The sequence below is a fragment of the Neomonachus schauinslandi genome, chromosome 4 (genome assembly GCF_002201575.2).
Source record: "Neomonachus schauinslandi chromosome 4, ASM220157v2, whole genome shotgun sequence".
Lineage (NCBI taxonomy): Eukaryota > Metazoa > Chordata > Mammalia > Carnivora > Phocidae > Neomonachus > Neomonachus schauinslandi.
In genome coordinates this window covers 10,944,628-10,967,161 of record NC_058406.1, presented here as the reverse complement: position 1 = coordinate 10,967,161, position 22,534 = coordinate 10,944,628, and the positions used below count along the sequence as shown (strand labels likewise).

The 22,534-nt window shown below is 42.5% G+C and overlaps 1 protein-coding gene across 1 annotated transcript in view; it reads right to left on the bottom strand.

The window, feature by feature from the left end:
- The window catches only part of DNAJC16 (DnaJ heat shock protein family (Hsp40) member C16), a 34,755-nt gene extending 12,577 nt beyond the window's left edge, over positions 1-22,178 (bottom strand). Inside the window, exons 1-6 of the mRNA XM_021683465.1 lie at positions 22,012-22,178; positions 18,148-18,214; positions 16,782-17,121; positions 6,495-6,679; positions 4,598-4,702; positions 3,726-3,884 (exon numbers count right to left, since the gene is read on the bottom strand). Of these exons, the coding sequence (XP_021539140.1) occupies positions 3,726-3,884; positions 4,598-4,702; positions 6,495-6,679; positions 16,782-17,121; positions 18,148-18,214; positions 22,012-22,178 (1,023 nt within the window). The remainder of the gene's footprint in view (positions 1-3,725; positions 3,885-4,597; positions 4,703-6,494; positions 6,680-16,781; positions 17,122-18,147; positions 18,215-22,011) is intronic.
- Between the last annotated feature and the right edge of the window lie 356 nt (positions 22,179-22,534).

The window sequence follows — 22,534 nt, the reverse complement described above, 5'->3', positions numbered from 1 at the left end:
AATGAATCAAGAAATTACCATGTGGCCAAAAATACTATTCAGCAAATAAAACAAATTCAGTAGTGCTCCACGGAACAAGTGGTGCTTTTGTCCATAGGAGCAAACTGGTAAAGCATCCATTGTGCCAGTAATTTTTTTTCAGAGAGGGAGAGCGAGCATGTGTGTGTGCACAGGAGAGGGGAGGGGCAGAGGGCAACAGAGAATCTTAAACAGGCTCCACCCCCAGCGCAGAGCCCCATGAGGGGCTCGATCTCGTGACCCTGAGATCATGACTTGAGCCGAAATCCAGAGTTGGACACTTAACCAACTGAGCCACCGGGCACCCCTGTGCCAGTAATTCTGTAAATGTATTTGAGTTACAATTTTCCCTGAGGAATAAATAAATCATTCTCAAGAGTAGAAGCGATTACTGAAAAGCAATTTAGGAAGTCTTCATAGATTAATCTTGAACTGAGAAGTTCGTTTCCTTTCTTCACCACCAGCATGTTTTCTTCCTGATTCTCTCAGCTCCTCAGCTGCCATCGGGCAGGGCACCCCCTTTTTAATTGCCGGCGGTTGTCCAGAATTTTGTCCCTGGCCCCCTTCTCTCCTTACCTCACCTACTATGTATGGCTGGGAGATTGCGCCACACTGAGGACTTCTACCTCTCACAACTCACTGAGGTGCTACAGATCTCTCTCCCCAGCTCACTAAGACCTGGATCCCTACACCCTACTGTCCGATGGACACCTCCCCTCAGACTTCCTGCAGGCAGCTCGCATTCTGTACGTCCACAACTGAATTCATTACCTTCTTCCTAAACCTGCCCTTCTCTCCTCACTGTCCCCTTCCCCCATCCGGTTCTGCCTCAGACGCCGTCCTTCCCTTAGTCCCAGCCTCAAGTGCCCTTCCTCTACTTTCACATCTGAGTGAGTCACCCATGCCAGTGGATGGAAATTGCCTTCAGGCCTCTCTCCTCCGATGGAGTTGTGAGGACAAAGACTAACTCTGGATGTCAGAGCTCCTCTGTATTTTCACACAGCAGGCAGGAAACAAAATGTTTACTGAGTGAATGAAATAAAGGATTTTATAGAACTTCTCATTCTAGCTTCCTTTATGAGAAAGTAAATCAAAGGGATCTTAGTGCCTTTTTAAAAAAAATAGGGGCACCTGGCTGGCTCAGTCGGTAGAGCATGCTGATTCTTGGATCTCAGGGTTGTAAGTTTAAGCCCCACTTTGGGTGCAGAGATTATGTGAAAAAAAATCCTTAAAACAAAACAAAAATAACATTAAAGAAATAAAATAATACGTGTTCATGATAGGGATTTTTGAAAACCCCAATATTAGGATAATATGTAATTTTACCATCAAGAGATGTATTTATTTCCGGCTTTTTCCTATGCACATGCATGCACATACACACACGTCACAAAATCGAGATCAGGGTTTACAGTGTGTATGGAATTGGTATGTATTGAGATCCTTCAGTCTCTGTGCTTCATCTGTTTCAATTTTCAGGCTTTTACAGACTTCATTTAAATGATTTTGTTTGAGTAATTAACTACTATGGAACTCAGGTCTGAGATGACCACAGAGTTCAGACCTGCTACAGGGTGAGGAACCTCAATTTTGCATCCTGCATGTTCTTTTTAACATTATGTTATGAAAACTGTCCCCATCAGTAAGTGTTCTAGAACAGCCGTTTTAACGGCTAAATGACTATGTAGTAGTCCCTGCTTGGTATATACCAATAATTAGCTTACTGTTGGATATTTGTATTTTTCCCCCAGTGAAATTGGTTACAAACGATAATGTCTCTGTAATTTTGGTCTGAATTCCTTTTCCCTGAGGACAGATTCCTAAAAGGTAATCTCATCTTCCCGAGGTCTTTACGCAAGCCTCCTCTTAGTGAGGCCCTTCTTGGTCATTCTACCTTAAAAAATGTGAACCTGCTCTCCCAACTCCACATTCCCTTTTCCTGCTTTATTTTTCTCCTTAGCGCTTCTCCCCATATGACACGGCACCATGGAGTATGTTATGCCCATTGTCTGTCATCCCCGCTAGACACAGGACAGACCCTGGAATAGGGAATTCAGGTGACTTTGTTCAGGGCTTTGTCCCCAGCACTAGGGGCAGTGTTTGGCCCACATAAGGTACTCAGGTACTCAGGAGTACTCTTTTCCTGAATGAATCAACGCAATTGGCCCATTACCACCCAACTACTTTTCCGAAACCTTCTGAAGCTTCCTCCAGCTTGGCAAAACAAAAGACCGACTGTTTCTCTCCACTCTCAACTGAGTATCTTCACTTTGAAAATCTTTAACAATGTGATGGGAGGAGAAGAAAATGTTAAACTGGTTTTTCTTGATTAGTGAGATTTAATTTTTAAAAGTTACTATCAGTCACCTAAATCTCTTCTCAGAATTTTATTCATATTCTCAACCTACTCTTCTTGGGAAGTTTTATTAAAAATTTTTTTTTTTATTGAGGTGAAATTCACATAACATAAAATTAGCTATTTTAAAATGTATCACTCCATGGCATTTTGTACATGCACAGTGTTGTGTAACAATCACCTCTCTCTAGTCCCAAACACTTCCATCACCCTGAAAGAAAACCCTATACCCATTAAGCGATCACTTTCGCTAAGTTTTGTGTTGATCTCTTTGATTAGAAGAAGCTCATGAGAAATTAAAGATAACAATCTTTTTTAGATTGGTTGTAAATATTTCTCTTAGCTTATTGTTTAACTTAAAATTTTTAAGTATTTATATACAAATTTAAAACTTATAAAACAAGATTTTCCGAGATTTTTAACCCTTCTTTATCTTAAGCTCAGATATTCACTTATATGTTCTCCAAGTTAGTTTATGGTTTTCTTTCATTCCTTTTTATTGTTGTTTTATATTTAACTTTTAAATTTATCTTTGTAATTTATTTTAGAATAAGATTACAGATTTTCTGACAGGATCACTTCAGAGATAAAGTGATTATTGTTTCTTATTTTTCAAATTTTTTTTTAAAGATTTTATTTTTAAACTTTTTTTTTTTTTAGATTTTTATTTATTTTTTAGAGAGCAAGCGAGAGAGAAACAGCATGAGAGGGGAGAGGGTCAGAGGGAGAAGCAGGCTCCCCGCTGAGCCGGGAGCCCGATGTGGGACTCGATCCCAGGACCCTGGGATCATGACCTGAGCCGAAGGCAGACGCTTAACCATCTGAGCCACCCAGGCGCCCTAAAGATTTTATTTTTAAGTAATCTCTGTACCCAATGTGGGACTTGAACCTACAACCCCGAGATAGAGGAGTCACATGCTCTATAACTAAGCCAGTCAGGTGCCCCTCTTCCTTTATTTTTTATGGCAAAATATATATAACATAAATGGACCATTTTAACCATTTCCAAGTGCATAATTCTGTGGCATTAAATACATTCACATTGTTGTGCAACTGCTCTCGCCACCATCCCAAACGGAAAATGTCCCCATGAAACACCAACTCCCCATTATCTTCCTCCCTCAGCTCTTGGCATTGCCACCATCCTATTTTCTGTCAAAGGATTATTTTTTGAGCAAAACAGTCCCAAATTGGATGAAAACCAAATTCGTTTTTAAATTTCGTGCCTCTGAAGGAAGAAATTAAAAACGAATTTCTCCTTCTCACTTGCTCTGTTCAATGTTGCTGTTTATTTCTAAAGGCCCAAGATACAATGCGAGGGCAATCTCACAACAGGGCGACTCTCACGTACCTGGATAACATCTGCAGGCTTGTTTATGTGTTCTTTAAAGATCAAGATGGTGGGGGCATAGACATTGACATTGTACCGTCTTGTCATCTCTTCCGCCCCTCTCAAACCGACGTGTACATATCCAAATGACAAGTAATCTTTGTATGCAAAAGCAGTCAACTGTCAGGGTGTAAGAGAGAGGAAGAAATTAAACTGGTAGCGGATCACACAAACCCAAGTGTGACCAGTTCACACCAGTGGTGGAGACGAATGCTAGCTTGTATAGCCCCACTCGGGCTGCTAGACCTCTGTGCACTTGGGGGAATTCTATGTTTTCATGCCCGAAAACTGTATCCACAAAGCCAAACACAGTGAATTTTATTTTTCTTTTACAGATGGAGAAAAATATTCAGTTTACTGAGATCTACACTGGGTTGGAGACATGGGAGTGTTTGAGGAATCACCTCAATTATGGAAGACGGCCGTGACCATGCCAGGGGTTAAGCAGGACACTTTCCTCTCCCATCTCATGTCACAGGGCTAACCAGAGGGGTACTGGAAGTGCTGCAGACGGTGTCACTCAGAGGGCGGGTCTGGGAATCATGCAGTCACCACGGGGGCAGGTTATACAACCTCTCTGAGCTTCAGTATCTTGGTCTATAAAACAGGGATGATACTGTATCACTGGGCTCTTCTGAAGATTCCATGCTCTTATGTGTGTGGAATGCACTAGCACATTTAATGGTATCAGGAGGTGCTCAGCGTATGGTGGCTAAGGCAGATTTCTGGTCTTCAAACATTTCTCTTTGGATAAGCTCTTACGAAAAGGACACGCAGGCCACAAGTTCCTTCCACCAAAAAAAGAGCAAACATTCCCCCAGCACCTCATATACCTTGTACAGCAGTGGTACGACGGGCATCTGGTCAAACAGAAGGACATGAGGTTTATTCTCTTGCTGCCAGCCAGAGAGGAATCGGACGTAATTTTTATTTGTAACCTTAAGTGGAAGAGAGGAGGTTAGTTTCAGTATTCAGTTCTCAACAACTGCATTATAATGTAGTCAGGAGATAATGAAACAAAACCAAGTATCTGTAAAAGATTGTTTTGTAAAAAATAAAAAATGCAGACCACTAATTTTTTTGTCTCTGTTTGACTAAAACGGTTTAAAAGAATAGTTACTGATTTCATATTTTCATGTGTTCCCAATCTTATAGACTGAAATCACAATATTTTCTGGAGTAATTACTGAGCACGTTATAAAAAAATTGAACTTCTGAATTATAGACATGCTTCTTAATCTGTTATAGACTGTCCTTCTTAATCTATTACCCTGTGGAAGATAATGCCATGATTGCTTTTAAAATGGCTTAAAAGAATAAGGGGGCCCACTCAGTCTGTATGTTATACCATTTCATTTATTACCATGTGAATTGCGACTTTTGTGCTTCCCTGTTTATGCCTTAAATAATCCTACTGAGAATATAAAAAACACGAATAAAAATTTTACCTAGAAATTCTTCACAGTTAAAAAATCCATTTATCTTTCCATTCTGCTTCCAGAATGATCTCTATTAAACCTCAATCTGATCATTCACTCTCTGCTCAGCCCCCTTCAATGGCTCTAAGCACCTGCAAACCAAGGCCCGAGTTTCTCACCAGGGCGGCCGGGCTCTTGGAGGTCCTGGCAGCGAGATTCCTGTAAAGCCCTCTAGTCTTGCCCTCTCCTGCTCACTAGTGACTACTTCACGCAGAGCTGACTGCTTCATGTCCCAGACCTCTGTCCGCCTGCAACTCATTCCCTCTCTCTCCTCACTTGGTGAACTCAGTGCAGGGACCGTTTCTGCCAAGAAGCCTTTCTCAGCTCTCGTGGGCAGCCTCTCAGCAGATGAGATGGAAATAATCACCCACTAGACTGGGAGCTCCTTGAAAAGTGTTCTCAACACTTGCAGCGACTGGCAGAGAACAGACATTTCATAAATGTCTGAGGACCCATCTGGACAACCTACAATCATTCTAGGAGCCTGCCCTGCTCTCTGCTAGCTCCAACAAATATTTCTTCTGTGGATAATGATCCTGGTGGGATAGTCTATGAATAGTGCATGTGGAAATAGGTTGGAATTGTTGGTATGTTCACTCTCCCTGGTATAGTTAAAGGAATGAATCACTTAAAGCAAACAAGAATCTTGTTCTAGTTTCTTTGATCCCTAATCTAAGATACTGGAGGAAAAAATGCTTCTTAAGTATAAAAATCATAAACTAGTATGAACTCTTTGTACCTGGCTTCTTTAGTGCAATTTTTGTTTGTGAAATTTATTCATACTTGTATTACTCTAAGCTCTGGAAGTTCCAAAAAGTATTTGACTTCATGGAATCTTGTGTTTTCCATAGATGTGGTTGTTAAATATATAGCCAAATGTAACTTAATCTGAATCCTTTCATAAGACAAATACCTTCAAATGAACAAACTCACGAGTCAGAAAGAAATCCTTCATCCTACATTGTGATTGAATTTTTGGTTTAGAAAATCAGAGTCACTGTCATTTCAGGCTCAGATCCCCACCACCATGTAAATGTGCCCAGTGGTTACTAACAGGGAGGGATTCTCTCAGTCTTTTTACCTTGTTTCAGTCTCCAACAGACTTCATTTAAATGATTTCGGTTGAGTAATTAATTAACATACGTCTTGTCCTGTTCAAAATGACACTCAGGTCTGAGATGACCACAGACAGAGTTCAGGGCCACCAGTGCTCCCAGGTACCTTGTAAACTACTGTTCCGCCAGGTACTTACTTTCTCCACCAAGTTCCCTGGAAGAAGACTTTCTACAAACTGTCGTAGGTTCTCGCGGACGACTGCATTATGGAAGAAGGAGATTTTCCCATTTATGATTCCCAGGATAGAGGGAGTGCTATGCGCTCCCAGGTGATGGGCCAGGCGTCTCTCGTACCCAGCATGGACCACGCCAATTCCTACACCTGCAAAGTATGGAAGACCTACATGAGGCCTTTTTATGCCCCATGGTAGATGAAGAAATGCTGTAAGTGATTTTTTGGTGTGCAATTGAAATCCTGACCTAGGAGGGGAGGATATCTTTCCTAATAGGCTGATGGGCATTTTTTTTCCATTGCTGATATTCTAAATCGGTTCAGTTTTATTATTGCAGAATAATTTGGCAATATTTAAGAGCTACAAATCTTTGTATCTTTTAGTCCCCATTATTTCGAATTTTGGGAGATCGTGAGAACATACTTCATAAGAAAAGAAAGCAATCTGCTGGGGCACCTGGGTGGCTCAGTCGTTAAGCATCTGCCTTCGGCTCAGGTCATGATCCTAGGGCCCTGGGATCGAGCCCTGCATCGGGTTCTCTGCTCAGCAGGAAGCCTGCTTCTCCCTCTCCTACTCCCCTTGCTTGTGTTCCCTCTCTCACTGTGTCTCTCTCTGCCAAATAAATAAATAAAATCTTTAAGAAAAAAAAAAAAAAAGAAAGCGATCTGCTCATAGTGCCTCTATTCACAAGGAAAAACACCTGTAAAAAGTCCAAGGGTTCAACAACTCGGCAATCATTGGAAAAATAACTATGATTTATCGATAGAAGTCAGTCTTCTCACTCTTCAGAACAATTCTCCCTTTTATACAAATTACTTGGTAGAGATAGATATTAGAAAGTACACATTCTCAAAAGGAGAAGAAATTAAGTTGAAATCACTCAGAAGTCAAATCCCATATAACTACTGTTAATATTTTGGTATCTCTCTGTGCCTTTTCTTACACAAACACGTGTGTAGACACATATCCTATATATAAAACAAAATAGGAGCATCTGATACTCATTTCACTTAATATTTGAATAATTTTTCTTGTTCCGTCCTTCAACCAGTACATCTGGAGAGTCAGCTCCTCAGCTAAAGATGGGAGGTACATGAAATATTAACAGCCAGTAAGGACTAGTCTTCTCGTGGATGCCCAACAGATTTCTCCAGCTTAACATTTCTCAAACCCAACTCCTGCACTCCTCCCCCAGGCCCATCCCACGCAGGCCTCCCCTGGTCACCAACGGGGCCCCTTCCTTCCTGTTACTTGGACAGAAGACCGGAGTCATCTTCCACCTCTTGCCTCTCACACCCCACGTCCAATCTGTCAGCAAGTCCTGTTGGTTTCGTTTTCAAAATACGCCAGGAATCTGTTTGTTTCCACTTTCTTTAGATTCTCCTCTGAGTCACCATCTCTCTTCCCTGGTTGTGCAACACCCGCCTAACGTTATTGTCTCTCCTGGTCTCCCTGTGGCCTATTCTCAACTAACCACACTGTCTCCTCTAACACATAAAACGGATCATGGCACTCCTCTGCCCAAATCCTGCAAAGACTTCCCATTTCACTCAGAATAAAAGCCGATCTACACAAAGGCCAGCAAAGCCCTTTGTAATTTGGCCCCGGATCCCCTGCTGACCTCCCTGTCCTCCTCCTCATTCATCTTGCTCCAGCACCCAGCGTCCTTCTCTTCCTTAAAGCCATTGGCATGTTCCCGCCTTAGGGCCCTGGCACTGGCTGTTCCTTCTGCCTGGAGTGTGTTCCTCCCTGACATCTGCGTAGCTGAGTCCCTCCTTCGCCAACTGCAAGTCCTTCTCAATGAGGCCCACCCGGCTACCATGTTTGAAACCATACTCTCCACACACGGGATCCCCCTCAACCTGCTCATTTTCCCTTTTTCCATAGCACTTCCCATCTTCTAACGTATCTCACACTTTGCTTTTTTCTGTCGAGCCTGGTTCGGTTCACAGATGTATCCTAAGCACCAGACCAGAGCGTGGCACACAGCAGGAGCTCACGGAAACCGCGGAAACCTGGCCATCAGTGTCTGAATACTGAAGCTGCTTTTGGCTTTCACTATTACAAGGAATATTTTGATGGGCACCCTTGTATATCTTTGTGTACACATCTTTGTGTACATGTGTGATTTCCTAATTAAATTCCAAAAATGGAATTGCTGGGTAAATGGCAGGGATCACAAGCTTAATGCATTAAAACTGCTAAGGAGAAGAAACAAATCTATCTGCAGGCTACCTGACTATGACCCTTGGAGTATCTCAAGGGCAGGTTTAAGGAGGAAACTTGGACATCACATGGTCTACTCCCTCATGTTACAAAGAGTGAGCTTCAGAGAGATTACGTGAGTTCGCAGAGCTGACAGCACTGCAGAACCAGAACCCAAGCTGGATGTTCCAGAGCCAAGTCTAGTACACGACAGCACACCACAATGCAGGCATTCCAGGTAACTGCGGAATAGCGTCAACAAATGGAAGTGCTTGTGAAAACTGTGCGAGCAGAAGAGGGAACAAGAATATAGCAGGCACATACAATGCTGGGTTCGGTTTTATGTAAAGTCAGAAGACATATCACCAAGGGACGTCAAGTGGCCACACAGCTAAGGCCCAAGGGTGGAACGACCACGTCCTGAACCCTTTCTAAGTGAGGCAGCGTGGCTAGAGCTTTACATACACTATCACTGCTCATACTCGCCAACATCCCGAGCTGTCAGTGCTGTCGCCTTCATGTCCCCCGGGCCTGGGAGCTGAGGACAACTGAACTGGCACCATAGGCAGCTTGCGGCGGAACTGGGGTCGGGACCCACGCCCGCCCGAGTGCGAAGCCTGGCCCCTTCCTGCCTCGGAAGACTGACCTCTTCCACTGTGGGTTCTGAATACCGGAGGGATCAACTTCTTAGAGACTGACTCACCCTAAATGATCTTACACAGACCAGATGCCAATTTATTATCCGATCCCAGGGAGTACACCTGTCTAGTAACTGTGCCATTCAGGGTGCTCTCTGCCAGGTTTCAGGACACACAGGGACCAGAATTAGTAATCAGAAAGGTGGCTGCTGGGCCCGGAGTCGGGATGAGAGATGCAGGCAGTCCTGGAGAGCAAAGGGAAACTGAAAAGATCTGCACTTGTTCACTCTACTCTTCTCCCAGATATCCCGGGGGCTCACTGTCACACCCCCAGTGGGCTGCCTCCTCAGCCAGGCCCTCCTTGTCCGCACAGTTTCAGCCTGTAACCTCGTCCTGGCATTCTCTGGTACCCACCCTGCCTTACCAGGCTACAGCGCCCTTTGTCGGACTCTGTGATTTACTTAGGGGTGTGTACTCACTAGAACATAAGCTCCCGGAGTGCAGGGAGTTTTGCTTGTTTTGTTTACTGCTGCATCCCTAATATCTAGAACAGTTCCTGGCACTTAGTAGGCACTCAGTTTAAAAAAAAAAAAAAACCACCAATGAATTAAAAAGCAGTATTCACAATCAGATCCAGATTCAAGCCCAGCTCTGTTCCCCATGAGCTGTGTAACTTCAGGCACGTCATTTCACCTCTCTGGGTCTGTTTCCTCATTCGTAAAATGGAGATAAGTTGTTCTGCTGGGACTATACCACATAACATAAAACAGAACCTAACCCCGAGCCTGGGATACAGTAGGTGCCTAATTAATTACAACTGTTATTATTCAGTATTATTTCATCCAGACCATGGTGAAGCCTGAGACCTAGACTGTGTCTGTGGGGGTGGGATTTTTGCCTCGAGCAGCTGGTCTCCTCCTGCCCAGGGGTGTACACACGGCAAACCCCTGCTCTCTCAGCTGTCCTCCCCCCACCTCTCCTGCCCTCCCATCAGCACAGCTTCTTTCCTGGTTAGAACAGAATACAAGTGGTTAGGCTTCGTTTCTTTTACTTAAATTACCCTCGAGTCCTTACATACATCACCCTCGTTAAATGCGTTTCCAAATCTACAAAGGCCATTTTCTTGGATCATTTCCACAAAGGACTTCGATTGTTACTATCATAATCCCACTTCCAAATTCTGGAGGAATTTTACCTCTCTTCTATATTAACTGGCATGTGGCTTAGAATAGAATAAAGAATGATAAATATTTGGTGTTTCAATTGCTGGTATTTTTCTTCCTGAGAAAATATTTAATAAGAATTCAGACCTAGGGGCGCCTGGGTGGCTTAGTCAGTTAGGCATCTGCCTTCGACTCAGGTCATGATCCCAGAGTCCTGGGATCGAATCCCCCATCGGGCTCTGTGCTCAGCATGAAATCTGCTTCTCCCTCTCCTTCTGCCCTTCTCCACCACTGTTGCGCATGTGCGCGCTCTCTCTCCCCATCTCGAATAAATAAATAAAATCTTAAAAAAAAAAGAGAGAGTTCAGGTCTAACCCTCCCCCTTCCCCACCCAAGCTGGGAAGGAAGAGTGAGAAAAGCTGGTAGTGCTGATATCTCACAGAGACTCCGGCTGGGAAATGACCAGTGGCGGGTGGTGACTTGGGGTCTCTGAGTCACAGAGAACAACACAGTCTCCACTGTCTCCTCCTTTGCCTTTGAATTTTCTACACTTCAAAGTTCAGGGTCCATAAAGCAAGCTCAGGTGGCCAACAAGTAAAACTATCCATGTATTCTTATCTTGATTTAGCACAGCTTGGCTAGAGGACAGACGGACATGCCCCAAATCCAAACACACAGGAGTAGTGAATTTAAAAGGAAGGCAAAGCAGATGCTACCTTTTTCAGAAACATTTGATTTTGATATGGATTGTTGTTTCTGGCTAATTTGCAGATCCTGGGTAATTAAAAACACTAACATTTCCTTCTCTTTTTGAGGTTGTAAGAAGTCTTCCTCCCTTACAGTACTCAATGTGTCCATGTCGTACCTCTATTTTGAGGTACCAATGTGTATTGCACCTTTTAGGGAAATTCTTTTTCTCCTTTATAACATAGACACATTCATTTTTTTTTTAAAGATTTTATTTATTTATCTGAGAGAGAGAGAAAGAGCACAAGCAGGGGAGCAGCAGAGGGACAGGGAGAAGCAGGCTCTCCGCTGAGCAGGGAGCCCAATGTGGAGCTCGATCCCAGGACCCTAGGATCATGACCTGAGCTGAAGGCAGATGTTTAACCAACTGAACCACCCAGGCACCTCTAGACACATTCATCTTTGTTTCAAGTTTTGCATATGTCTTTTTTTTTTTTTTAAGATTTTATTTATTTGACAGAGAGAGACATAGCGAGAGAGGGAACACAAGCAGGGGGAGTGGGAGAGGGAGAAGCAGGCTTCCTGTGGAGCAGGGAGCCCAATGTGGGGCTCGATCCCAGAACCCTGGGATCATGACCCGAGCCAAAGGCAGACGCCCAACGACTGAGCCACCCAGGCGCCCCACAAGTTTTGCATATGTCTTTATTTTTTTTTTTAGTTTTGCATATGTCTTAAGGAATGTACAGTGCCAGCTGGAGGAATAGGCCACTGTCGAATCTGACTAAACACAAACCCATCAATAAAGAAATTAAAAGATGTGAATAATGTGAAACGGAACAAAATCAAGGATATGAAACTAAAGCAGATTTTTTTAAAACCAGTATCTACGTAGACCCTTTTCCTAGACAGTGTAACACTGTTATATACTTAACAATTCCTTAAAAGAGAGAAATTACTCCTTCTTTTAAAATAAGAAGTCACGGGGCATCTGGGTAGCTCAGTCGGTTAAGCGCCTGACTCTTGGTTTTGGCTCAGGTCATGATCTCAGGGTCGTGAGATCAAGCTCCATATCAGGCTCCATGCTCAGGGAGGAGTCTGCGTGAGGTTCTCTCTCTCTGCCTCTCCCCCTGCTCACGCGCTCTCTCTAAAATAAATAAATAAATCTTTTACAAAAAATAAATGAGAAGTCATGGTGAATAATCTGCAGGATTGTTCAAATTGGGTTGCCCTAAAATGGTATTTGATTTTAAGACATGTAACCTCCTTGACACCCTGGTCGCTGTCTGTACCCCTCCCCGTGAGCATGCAGAGCACTGTGATAATTCACCTGTGTCTCCCACCTGAGTCTGCTGATGCAAGGACCACGTTTTACTGATTTTTGAAGCCGTGCAGCATGGTGGTTGAGTGTGACCCCTAGAGTTGTGCTCTTGGGTCTGTATCCCAGCAGTTCTACTTGTGGCTAGTGTGACCTTGATTAGTCCCTTACCCTTCCTGGGCCTCGGTTTGCTCAGCTGGAAAACAGGGATAATAACAGTCTCTCCCTCATTGAGTTGCTCTGGGGATACAGACAATCCTCACAACGCACCTAACACAATGCCAAACAACTGAAAGGCTCAATAAAAACTATTACAACTTATACATTAATGTCTAACATAGTACTTGGTTCATCCAGAACAGAGTGTGAAATGAGAACATGAATTCTTTCTCATCCTCTGCTTACTCCTGCAGCGCTTATTATTCTGTAATTACAAATGTGATTCTGTACTTGCAAATGTCAGGTGTGTATTCTCTGGGTACATCTTTTCTCTTCAGCTCAACAGTAAGCTCCTCGAGGTTGAAGGCAGCGCCTACTACTCTGGCCCTTCTCCCCAGGGCGGCTGTCCACACACGTGGGCTGCCTTTGCACACTAGCCGTAATCACGCTGCATGGCTCTGGATTCCACCTAACCAGCAGCCGCATGTCCCCCCGGGGTAGAACTGTTCTCGTTCATCCATCCATGGCAATCCAGGCATTTTACGTTATTCTGACAGGTCTGAGCTTCCCCAGACCCCTCAGCTGATTTTTAAGATGGTCTGCTCTTCCTTTTTTTTTGAGAGAGAGATTTTTAAATAATCTCTACACAAAACATGGGGCTCCAACCCACATCCCTGAGATCAAGAGTCACCTGCTCCACTGACTGAGCCTACCAGGTGCCCCAGTCTGCTCTTCCTATTAACTCAGAATAGAAACATTTTTGGCAGGGGGTGCCTTGGTTGGCTCAGTTGGTTAAGCATCTGTCTGCCTTCGGCTCAGGTCATGATCCTGGGGTCCTGGGATCGAGTCCGGCATCGGGCTCCCTGCTCAGTGGGGAGTCTGCTTCTCCCTCTCCCTCTGCCCCTCCCCCTGCTCGTGCCCTCTCTATCTCTGGAATAAATGTTAAAAAAAAAAAAAAAGAAAGAAACATTTTTGGCAGTACCTTAAAGGGTAGCGTTGCCTCACTGGGACAGGGAAATGGCCATGGACGCTGTAAAGATCTCATCGTGCTGCCACCCAACTGTAACCAAGTGGACCTTGACTGTCGGGAATCTTCAACTAATCCAAATGTTCCAAAGAGGAAAATGGTTTATAAACCAAACTAATCTAATACATTTGGTCAAAACCAGCCTTCCAGGGAACTTCGGGGGTGCAGTGGGGGAATGAACTGAACCCTCAGTAAATGTCACTTCTATGGATCTAAATTCAGCTTCTTACATTCTTGTCACTTGAGTCCCGACTTACTATAATCAAACAGCATGACAACCCAAAAGAATAGCAAGATCTTCCATCATCAAAGATTTAAGGACATTAAAAGGCCATACGGCATGGTGTGCGATGCACGGACTTAGGGCCAGACTACCATGGTTCAAATCCCAGCTTTGCCGAATGCCAACGGTGGGACCCTGACGAGGTTCCCAAAATGAGCTACATGTCTGTAAAAAAAGGGATGACAGCAGCACCTGCCTTGAATGGCTGTTGTTTCATATGCGTTGACAGAATTGTGCTAGGCGTATGGTAAATTCTCCATAAATACAAGCTAGTGTTACTATTTTCATGTCGTCATGTGCAGTATGTCCAAACGTAGTTACGATTTAGAACAAGTTCTCAAATCCAGCTCTTCCCTGAGTTCCCTGCCCATCCACTGGCTCAAGTCAGAATGCAGAGTCAATCTTGTCCCCCTCTCTCCTTTTTTCCTCATTCCTCACATTCAGGTGGTCTCCAGGAGCCAGGTCCCTCCAGACTTCCACGATCCTACCTCTCAAATATCTTACCCTTGTCCACCTCTCTCTTCCTTCTGTCCTAGTCTGGTCCAGTGGTTGCTGTCTTGCCAGGGCTGGTGACCTCCCTGCCACTCTTCTGACCTTCTTCAATCTGTCCTTCAAGCGGCTCTTACAGCTTTCTAAAGTGTAGATACGATTAAATCACGCCTCTACGTGACAATTTTCTCTTGGCTTTATTACACACTGTAAAATAAAGTCCAGCTTCTTGAGCCTGGACTTTAAGGCTCCTTACTACCTGGTCCCAGCGTGCTCTTCCTGCTTGCTCCCCCTCAGCTACACCAGAGTCACACCCTGCGACCCCCTCTCCCCTGGATGCTCTTTGTGTCTCTGGCTGCTCTGTTCCCTCTGCCTGTAATGTTCCTCCTTGGTTTCCTGCCCATCCAACTTCTAATTACCTTGTGAGACTTAGCTGAACGTAAGTCAAAAGTCAGTGCCTGGTAGCCAGTGAGTTCAAGAAAGTAGACTCATGTATTTGAGACTGATTTTTAAAAATTTATAAAATAGGTGTTTTAAAAATTTTTACTTTGGTAAACCAGAAAACCTAGCTCATTAGAAATTCCCTAGGGCTCATTTTACGTTTGTGCTTAATATATACTAGAAACTTAATAGATATTTTTCTCATTTAATCTTCGTATCAATCATGTTGGTTTGACATTATTACACCCATTTTAGAGATGGAAAATGTGTATTAAGTAATTTGTCCAAGGACACAAAGATAGTAAATGACAGAGCTCAGATCTGAACATTGGTCTGCCTGGTGCTCGCTGGAGCGGCACATACACTGAACACTGGCCTATGACTCCCAAGCCCAGGGATGGGACACAGGTAACCACCATGCTTCGCTCCTTCACGTTGTTCACCTGGCATGTTTAAAATAGAATGTTGGCCCTAATCTGACTTTGGTGTAAACGCATTGCCTTCCTAACTTACGCATTGGTTTAACGTTTATGTTCTGCTATTGGGTCTGAATGTCGGCTCCTAGACGAAGGAAGTTAAATAGGTTTCAGTATACCACCTAGTGGGGTATAAAATGCAATTACACTTTTTGACGAAGAAGCTGTTCAACCCAGGGGCTTCCAGCTGATCTCACCCTCTCGTTCACTCATTATGCACCACCAGCAAGCATCTGCTGACTGCCCACCACATGTTTGACACTGTGCTAAACTTATTTCCTCATCTTCTTCCAAGAACTTCTTTACTCAGTCTCACGAAAGCATTTCAGCACACTGGAGTGCTTCTGAACCATAAGCTGAAAATTTCTGTTTTAGGATAAACGAACTAATGGTTTTCACTGGTCTGTTCTCTCCAGAGACACCCAGGCTCTTGGCCCCTGTGATTGAGTTTGGCCTTTTTTAGTTACTCAAGAATAGGTCTGCTAATACCTATAAAACACAACACATACACACACACACACAATTCAGTAATTCCAACTTTTCAGAGTCATTAAAATAAATACCCTGTCTGGATTGCTGGCATTTTCCTGGCACTAAGTGGTAACCATGAACACAGGAAGGGCTAATCTGTGATCCAGAGTGGTAACCCATGACCATGAGTGTTATGGACAGAGCTGAAGTCCTCACCCCCAGTACTTCAGTATGTGACTGTATTTAGAGATAGGGCCTTTAAGGAAGTAATTAAGTTAAAATGAGGTCGTTAGGGTGGGCCCTAATCCAGTATGCCTGGTGTCCTTGTAAAGAGATTAGGACACAGAAAGAGAGAGAGAGATACCAGAAACATGCACATGGAGACACAACCATGTGGACATGCAGGGAGAAGGCGGCCATCCGCAAGCCAAGGAATGAGGCCTCAGAAAAAAAGAACAAACATGCCGACACCTTGATCTTGGACTTCTAACCTTGAGAGATGTGAGAAAATACATTTCTGTTGTTTTGTGGTATTTTGTTATGGCAGCTCTAGCAAATTCAATCATACTGATGAGAACAATCTGCAGATCCCACCAGCATCAAAACTGATGCTTGAGGGCTGCTCTGTTCAACCAATAATTTTTAAATTTCTCCTATGTACTAGGCCCCCAACTAGATGTTAGGAAACTATACATATAAGGCTTCAAATTCGTAGTGCAAAATGAGAATGGCTGACACATTTTTTCCTCTGAAAATGTGTCCCTGGAAAAACCCCAGTCACCATGAACTTGTGAAGAGAAATCTCACTGTCCCTTCTCCCCAGGAGCCCATAAAATTCAAGATACAAAAGCTACCTTCTTCTATAACGACACCTTCTAGCAAATAAAATTATCTTACCCAATCCTTCCAGTTCTTGAACTACCTCTTTCCAAACAGGCTCGATGTGGATACAGCTAAAGCACCAATCTGAGGTGATCTTGATGAGGTAGGGTTTCTTGAAGCTATCTGGAACCACTTCATTCACGTAGTGTGAGAAGTGCAATAAATACTTCTCATCAATGGAGTCCCGCCGCTCCGAATTAAAAGGGAAGTGAAAAAAGGACTCATCAAAGTAAAAATTCTCATGGAAATGCCGGAAGCGATATTCCCGCTGTTGCGGCTGCTTCTGGTAGCCCTGGTTCTCTCCGGCATCTCCATAGTGATCGTAATTGGACCTCTTTTCTTCATTGGAAAGAATCTATAAGGAAAGACAACAATAGGAAATCTGTGAAATGGAAAAAGTTTCACCCCAAGGACTATCCTGTGAGCAGCACGGAAGACACAGGAAGAAAAGAAATGTTTAAAGCTATAGCACGGCTCGACATTCCGCATGCAGTCTCCGACATGCCAGGAAACTCCTCTCTCAATAGAAACGTTCAGTATTTCAAGACCGAAAGACTTCAGTCCTTCAGATATTCGCGTTCATCTTAGCTTTAGAGATTTTGAGTTCTCAGAGTAGTCGACACATCAGTAAAACAAATAAAACTTAACATAGTGTTGACCACAAAAAAATGGCCTAGGTCATGCCACTTAAGTTGGAATAACTCAAACCGAGATAGGAAAAGCTGCGAACACCAAAAAGTCGCCACAGAACTGAGTTCAGTGTCTTGTACGTTAGCTTTGTTTTACTCAGAAATAACTCTGAAGTCTACACTTCGAGAAGCTGTTTTAGGATGATGTGCCATTCTATGAGCCAAGCGCTGTCTCTCGAAGAGCATTACCATACACAAATCAGGAAGCCACGGACTTATCTTTTGTGCACATTCTAGACCAAGCTACTTAAGGTGACCTGTTGGAAAATTGTTGAAAATCTTGTGTTTACATGTACCTGTAACCTTGTGCGACTTTAATAAATACAGGCACACCAGTCTTTCTTTAATAGAAGCTCTAGTATATATGCTGCTGAGGTGAGCATGTGATAAAAGTTCCTACAAAGGAAACAGAGACCTACATTTAGGAATTCTGAGAATTCTACAATTCCAATTAAAGCCTTTAAAATAGGCCAGTTTTTTTGTTTTGTTTTGTTTTTTTTTTAAGGGCTGAATTATTCAGGCACCAATTTCAACATATTGGATGTGGCTGAATATGCTTTCTCTACCGTCATCTAGAAACTGGGTCAAGGGCATTGGGAGCGTGCCCTTTTCTGAGAGGTCTTTACAAAACTGGCCACTTAAAAAAATATTTTATCAGAGCTAATGGATGCATCACAAGTTTGACATGATACCTCATAAGCCTTGCTAATTTGGATGAACTTGTCTTCTGCTCCAGGATCTCTGTTTTTGTCAGGATGCCTGAAACACAAATGGGCAGGCAGTGAGCGTGGATTTAATGTTTTACACACAATTAACATCTTGTACACACAGTTCACTACATCTGAGGCAAATGGAAGCCCATTCTGTTAGGACGATTTCTTAAAAATAAATGGCAGAAGCAATCACTTGCTTCACGTGACCATAATAATTAAGTGAAACTTTGAAACAGGTGTTTCTACCCAAAGCACTTCAGCGGGGCACATTTTCAAAGCGCCAGGGAGTTCGGCAGCATCCCACTGAGGAAGGGTGTGCTGTAGGCATGTCTTTACCTGGTTCCTAAACACTGCTGAAGCTGGTTCCAGGCTAACGACACTGAGCCCTAAGAACCGACTTCTCTTCCCAGGATGGCAGCATCTCATCCCAACGTTAGAATGTTACCAAGGAAGGGATTTCTTCTGACAACTCAGGTAGACACAGGAAATAGCTTTCCGATACGGCGTGAATTCATTTAAGTGTCAACCATGTTCCAAATAGCATTTGGCTGCTGATGTTCAAATGAGAACATTTCAGTTTCGTTATTGCTCTGCTTGTCCCTTTTTGCCTAAAGTGGCCTATAAATGGATAATGACTTCTAGGCCCCATGTTTTAAGAGGTGAGAAAAATCTACAGTTTATGCAAAGTGATTTAAACTTCTGTTACAACTAATGTTTGCTACTTTATACAGCTGACAAGTAACTGTATCCATTTGCGGTCATACTTATTCTGTAATCTGCCTGTGCTTATGCCAGTTTCCACTTTGGAGATTTTTAAAGTCCTGGAAAGTAGGGGCTAGGTTTTACTTCCTTAGGATCCCCCCAAGACCTAAATCAGTGTTTTATACTGATTTTTCAACGTTCTTTTTGTTAAGAGACTCTATCACAGAGCCTATTCTTCATGTAACCACTTCTGCTAACTTTTAGTAAATTTCCTCTAGCAAAGGTTCAGGAAAGAGAAACAAACCACCTGGAAGCAAATGACTACTAAAAACAGCACCAAGTACATTGGAATAAAGAAAATTTATGACTTGATCAGCTTATTCTGGCAGGAACATGTTTGAATGAATTATACCACATATTCTGATTTCTCTAAAAATAAACTGAAAATGGCTGGCTGTTGAATTTAGACACCATTCCTCCCTTAACTATTTAGTTCTCATTATGGATATTGGTGAGAAAAAAAAATGTCAGCTGGGTATAATGAAAATAGTACGACTTAAGGAAACAAGATGGTGGTTCCAAAGCATGTTTCTGGATGACCAAAAAAAAAAAAAAAAAAAGTGTTTTAAATATTCAAACTTAGGCTAAAGGCTGAAAAGAGAGAAATGATGCATTCACACAAATGAAGATTTAACATACAGAATGTGGTAGGGGAAGAAGGATTGGAAGGGGCTTTTGAGGAGACCAAACCAAGGGGAGGGCTGTGAGGGTGGCTGGGTTAGAACCACAGATCCTGACGCAGACAAAACCAAGGCCAGAGAACAGGGGAAACCACAAGACAGTTTCAGGTTATAAGGGATATTTTCCTAATTGCAGGACACTACCACAAGGTGGCAAACGTGTAGAAAAAAGGATAAATCCAGCTCTAGGAAAGAACTGCCCAATACTATTTTCAGTGTGTAGGAAACATGTCACCGACCGCAATATGATACACGTCCTTTAAACCTGGAAATGAAGAAAATACTGTACTTGGTATCTACTGGCTGTAGAAAAAGTAATACAGAAAAGTCATAGACAAATCGTCTTACTGTTCCAGTGACTGACCATGTTATACCCATTTGTTTCCTATCAAGTTTTAGGACGCCTCTTTCTTGGGGTGTGAGGGTGTTTATTTTGCCAATGTAGATGACAACAGAAAGGCGCCTATGTTAAAACTTAATTATTAGGAGAGAAACATAGCTTTCCTGAGAGAAAAAAGTCACTTGAAATGGTTTCACCAAAGAAGGAGAAAGCTCTTGAGAAGCTTAAGAAACATTACTTAGTAGTAAAACCTAGCAGAGGAGAGTTACAAACCCAATTCAATGATTAACCACTTCCCCCGGCTGCTGTTCATTCCGAAAAGTCAAACTGGCTATTTTCAGTGCATATGAAGCCATCATGAAGTGAAACCAACGATTTTAGGGATAAAACCCTGCCATAGCCAAAACGGCGACAAGGAATAACACAGTGAAAATACAAAGGTGAAGTAAAATTTTAGACTTTCCCTGGATGATACTCTCTATATTTCTAAGGTGATGAATGACTCCTAGAGAGAATCTAATTAAGGAAGAGAAGCATATGACTCATTTAATTAATAGCATAACACCCTTTCAGCTCTGGAAGACAGAAAAGACAAAGCTGTACATTTTAATAAATCCCACATACTCAAGCGATTTCTGCTTTTAAAATGTTGCCAAAGGCTAGTACCCTGTCCAAAAGAATGTTGCTGCCTTATGAATTTATTGCAGATTTATGTATTTTGCTTTGAATATAAAGAGGCAAGAGTTTGAAACGATTTTGCTGTAAAGAGAATCCCTGGAAAGGGGCCACACATAATCAGATTGTGTTTTTAGTATCGAATTCTGGATTCTCTGTGATTGGAGTTTGGTTTAAAATATTTATGTATTCAAAACATTGTATTTTAAACTATATTTTACCTTTATCGCAACCAGCTTAAAACTAAGTTAAGTCCTTCACTGAAGAATAATGGTGCCAGGCAGAGTCATGCACAGCCTGCAATGTCATCTGCATGGGGAAGCTTTGCTTCCGCCTAGCTTCCTGCCCGCCCCAACACTAACCCACTCAGTCTTACGTCTGCTCAGACGTGTACGTGATTAGAAAATAAAAAAAGCAATAAACTACTATTGGCACAGAAGGTCAAGCTACCGAGCCCAGAAGTAATACTTAGTAACAGTGAGCCTAGGTTTCCCCACAGGTAAAAGAGGGACAGCATATCTCCCTCATAGGGTAATTATAAGGTGTAAATAAGATAAAAAGCATAGAACCTGGAGCCTAGCACGCAGTAGGTGCACAACGATCGGTCTCATCCCAAACCTGCTTTTATTATCTATGACTGGCTCCCCCAGCTTCTAGTCACCTGTGCCCTTCCCATCCTTTCCCCTCCTGCTGCTCCCCTCCAGCTATATGATCCAGATACTTCTACTTCTTTGGCATGTCCAAAGCATCGGGGGAAAAAACTGACGATGTCTGTCCGTAAGTTTTAAATTCATTGCTATCCTGCTAATTCACAAACACTTGTATACTCTTTAGCAAATACAAAACCTATCTAGGTAAAATCATGATTTTTCTACAGGATGATTTTTAAGAGTAATGTACTCAGTTCCTGAATATTGTAAAATTGAGGGCAAAAAGCTCTTACTCTAAATTTTCTTGAAAGCTTAATATTAATAATTTAGAAAACAGGATTGGAGGGTGTTCCCTTCAGCAATGACACTCATAAAGAGTTACTTTATGAATAACACATCATGGGGATGGTTAGCTGATCCATGGTTGATTATTTACACATGTATTTTAAAACTAAAGCTCCCTTTGCCTTTAACATTAAATACGCTAGCAGCATCTAGGGTAATCCTTTAGGCCAAAGAATTCTTAAAAGTGGGTTTCATAGCAACACAGGCTTTGGATCTCATCACTAAAAATTAAAGAATAACATGAACATTAGTTCTCCCCAATAAAATATTTTAGACAGATACATATATTTATAGAAACAGAGATAAATAAAAGCTAACCATAATTTAGGCTTCATTCCCCTACTAAAACTGCTTAGCTTATATTAAACTGCTATTTCTTTGTTTCACCTACCATTCCCGGGCGAGCTTCTTATAAGCCTTTTTAATATCAGCCTGACTGGCTGTTCGGCTGACCCCTAGGACTCTGTATGGGTCAAAATCCAACGCAGACAGAATTTGCAGGATCAGAACCAGAACTATCAAGAACTGCCAGGAAATGCTCAACTTTTTCACTTCCATTTCTCTTCCTTTCCAGAGCTGAAATGATCGAAGAGGCAGTAAGTTTCAGTGGTAGAAACCTGGACAGTCTTGCTTTTTAGATAAAGGGATAAGATATATAGATGAAAAATAAAACAAACAAACTCTATTTGGCAGGAAAAGTGTCAATCTGTTTGACCAGGTCTTTTAAAATCAACAATTTTGCTACTATTTTTGAATATATCATACATAAGAACTATAATAAATGAAAAGATGAGCAGTAAGAATTAACAGCAACTTTCCAGACTCCTTGGATTAGAAAAGCTCTAGAAATGACTAAAAATGAATGAGATGAAGAAATAATAAGCAAATGTGGGAAAACATACATAGGAAAATCA